Raw genomic sequence first — 3,138 nt, forward strand, 5'->3', positions numbered from 1 at the left:
GCTTTAACCCTTTAGGCACTGGCGATGCCAGTGCTCAATAAGGTCTCATATGGCTTCGTTTCTGGTTTCAGTGGTGCTGTACCATCCGTTATAGTGACGAGATAGGGTGGACAGTTTATCTTTTCATCCGCGGAAGCAGGGAGTTGCTCGTGTCTTCATGAAGCCGGCTACAACTACATCGCAGATTTCGGTTTTCTGTTGGCTAGGGCGGGCGTTTAGGTGTGATTGACCCAGTATCACATTCTTCTCCGGGCCATGATCCTTCGGGGTCGATGTCCCGACATTTGCTGTCAGAGTCGTTGAGTTCTCGTCTACCCGCGGGACACTACTGTTTTGTTCTCGCGTCAGTGTAGAATTATAGCGCCAGCAACATTGGAGCCTCATTAGCATGTGCGAGAGGGGAGGATAGATGACTCCCTTAGGACTGGATTGTAATTTCTTTTTAGGGGTTTTCTTATAATGCAAGTATTTGACTAATATACACTTGGGCTCCTTTTATAAAGAAAAAAAGGCAAGGAAAACATTATTGTGTGACGTTCGCTGAAAAGCATGGCAAATCGAATGTTTTTTATGGTAATTTATGTTGTCATTAGAATAGCAAATTCCTTTAGCAAGAACAACAATCCTGGTAAAAAAAACTGAACTCCATGGATTTTTCATGCTTGCTAAAGAAAATTTCCATTGTCACGACGACATTATTTGCCCCCAAAAACGTGTGTTTTGCCATGTTCTCCCAGCGATCGTTCATTGGTTATCAAAATCCAGGCTACACTACGCCACAGATCGACCTCCCTTTTGATTTTTTTTTTGGCTGATCTAAACGGCACGTCTCTTGCCATGCATTCGCCTGAAATTAACAATGGCCGGATGCACGTTCTGTGATCTGTGCCACCCTGGCCTGGCCTGTACTACCCCGTACCGCAGTGCTGTACTGGTCACTAGCTAGTGATGAGTGTGTTGTTCGATTCCCCTTCTCCTTCTCCTGCTCGTGAAAGAATCTTGATCGATCGATCCAGCAGCCTGGACCTCTCTAGCTTTCCCCCACATGCTTCTCCTCAATCTAGCTCGCTACATATTCCAGTCAGCCATGATCTCGCAATCATTGTGTTGCGTCCCGAGGAACCAATTGATCATGCACAGCAAGAGAAGAGAGAAAGCTTATTAACTGGCCACCATGCATGATGAACAGCCATGCATGTATATTTGCCTGGCTAGTCGCATGCACTTGCATCTGAAGATCGATCTCTATAAGTTTGGTTTTGTGAGTAGTTTCGACGGATTACACGGTGTGGCGGGTAATTGACAAGAGCAAGTAATTGAAGAAGAGGACGAGGGTGAAGAAAAATGGCGTGCTGACTGACTGCTGATTGAGAAGGAGGAGACTGCCTGGCCTGGCCTGGACTGGACAGACCTGGGTTTCGAGCTATGTACACTACACACTGACACCGTACCACCATCGGTTGCATATGATCGATCGATCGCGTCGTCTTCTCCACGGATTTGATTGATCGGCGGTAGTGCTCTGTGTTACGAGCACTGATCTTGTTGCATGGCCGATCACGTCGGCGATTCCTTGTATGGTGCTTGAGTGCTTGACCGACCACTACTCGCTCGGGGACTCGAACTCCCACCATTGGGAGCTGCTGCAGGTCTGCTCCGCCGCGGACGACGGCCAGCTCGAGTGGAACGGGAACGACGACGGCGACTGCTGCTGGTACTCGGCCGGCCCCGACGCCGTGAAGCCGCCGTCGTGCGCGGTTGGCAGCTGCAGCGAGGGCCGGAGGAAGAGGCCCGCGTCGTCGTCCTCCTCGCCGAAGAGCGAGAGCTTGCCGCTGCCGCCGCAGCCCTCGGACGCCGAGTAGAGCTTGCTGGCCCCGCCGGCGTCCACGAACTCGTCCTTCATGCTCATGCCGGCCACGGCCAGGCGCACGTCGTCCCTGGCGGCCGCGCCGGCATTATCTCCGCACTTGGCCCCGCCCGGCTCCCGCAGCATCTCCGCCAGCTTCTCCAGCTGCACGGAACCCGTCGACCGCGCATTAGCCACAGGCACCACCAGCACACGGCGCACGCCGCCACCGGCCGGAGAGCACGGCGAAACTAACACCTGGTACGTAGTAGAGTAGAGACATACCTGGTTGAGGAGCGCTTGCTTGTCCTTCTTGAGCTGGTCGTAGCTGGAGAGGAGCGCGTCGTAGTCGTCGCGGAGCGCGGCGTACTGGCGCTCGAGCTGCTTGGACTTCCAGCGCGCGCGCTTGTTCTGGAACCAGATGGCGACCTGGCGCGGCTGCAGGCCGAGCTCCCGGGCCAGCTGCAGCTTCTGCCGGGGCTCCAGCTTGGTCTGCGTGGCGAACATGGACTCGAGCGACTTGATCTGCTCCTCGCTGAAGCGCTTCTTCCGGTCGATCATCGCCCCGCCCTTCTTCCCCGCCGCCGGCTCCACCATCCAGTCCCCGTCCTCCTCCCCCTGCTCCATCGCCCCCTACCTCCCTAGCTAGGTCTCGCCGGCCACCTGAGCGCGCGCGCGGTCATGCACCTGATCTGGAGGGGCAAGGTGTGCGAGAGCGAGCTGGGAGGCTAGCTTGCTGTGATCGATCGATTCTGCTTACTACTAGCGATGGACTAGTTTAATCGGAGGATGGGGCGATGGGCGCGGTGATGGCAACGGGGCGGCCAATGGAGCGCGGTGGCGTGCATGCGTAGCCGGGTCTCTCCTCCCCTCTCTCTCTATAGCAATAGCTGTAGCTGTAGGTGCAGCTAGGCGATGGATGGAGCCCGATCGGGCGCGCGGCCCCGCACGCCCCGGCCGGCGTCGCTGTCGCTGGGCCGGGCGGGGGGAGGACTTGGGAGCGCACCTAGCCTGCTTAGGCTGAGCTGCTCCTCCTGACATGATCCCTCCCTGGCGTGTGTTAGTAAGCTGGCGGCCACGTACGCCGCACGGCGCGTACGTGCCACGTCGAGCGAGCAGAGCGCGCACGGTTGGTGCTCTGGAGTGGCGTCGCGTTTTTTGAGTTGCGTGCGCGGGGCGTGTTGGTTAGCTGGGACTCGGGGAATCGCGCGGTGGCGGGACGTGTCGGATCGGCGGTGGCGTCGCGTCGCCGTGACGGCCCACGCACCTGCCCTGCTAGGCTCCGTACGCTG

At 57.2% G+C, this 3,138-nt stretch overlaps 1 protein-coding gene across 1 annotated transcript; it reads right to left on the bottom strand.

Moving 5' to 3' along the window:
• Positions 1 to 1,225: 1,225 nt before the first annotated feature.
• Positions 1,226 to 2,755, bottom strand: LOC125510189 (homeobox-leucine zipper protein HOX6-like). Its single transcript, XM_048675289.2, has 2 exons — positions 2,132 to 2,755; positions 1,226 to 2,011 (listed from the first exon to the last, which is right to left on the bottom strand). Exons 1-2 carry the CDS (start codon positions 2,471 to 2,473, stop codon positions 1,604 to 1,606), a joined length of 750 nt encoding a protein of 249 aa, XP_048531246.1. The 5' UTR covers positions 2,474 to 2,755; the 3' UTR covers positions 1,226 to 1,603.
• Between the last annotated feature and the right edge of the window lie 383 nt (positions 2,756 to 3,138).

This window comes from Triticum urartu, chromosome 5A, assembly GCF_056163025.1.
Source record: "Triticum urartu cultivar PI428250 chromosome 5A, HENAU_Tu73, whole genome shotgun sequence".
Taxonomy (NCBI): domain Eukaryota; kingdom Viridiplantae; phylum Streptophyta; class Magnoliopsida; order Poales; family Poaceae; genus Triticum; species Triticum urartu.

Excerpts from the sequence above, each read along its gene's own strand:
- LOC125510189 (XM_048675289.2), bottom strand. The coding sequence starts at position 2,473 with ATGGAGCAGGGGGAGGAGGACGGGGACTGGATGGTGGAGCCGGCGGCG. Across the intron at positions 2,012-2,131 it reads AGCAAGCGCTCCTCAACCAG|CTGGAGAAGCTGGCGGAGAT; the intron begins GTATGTCTCTAC and ends GGTTCCGTGCAG.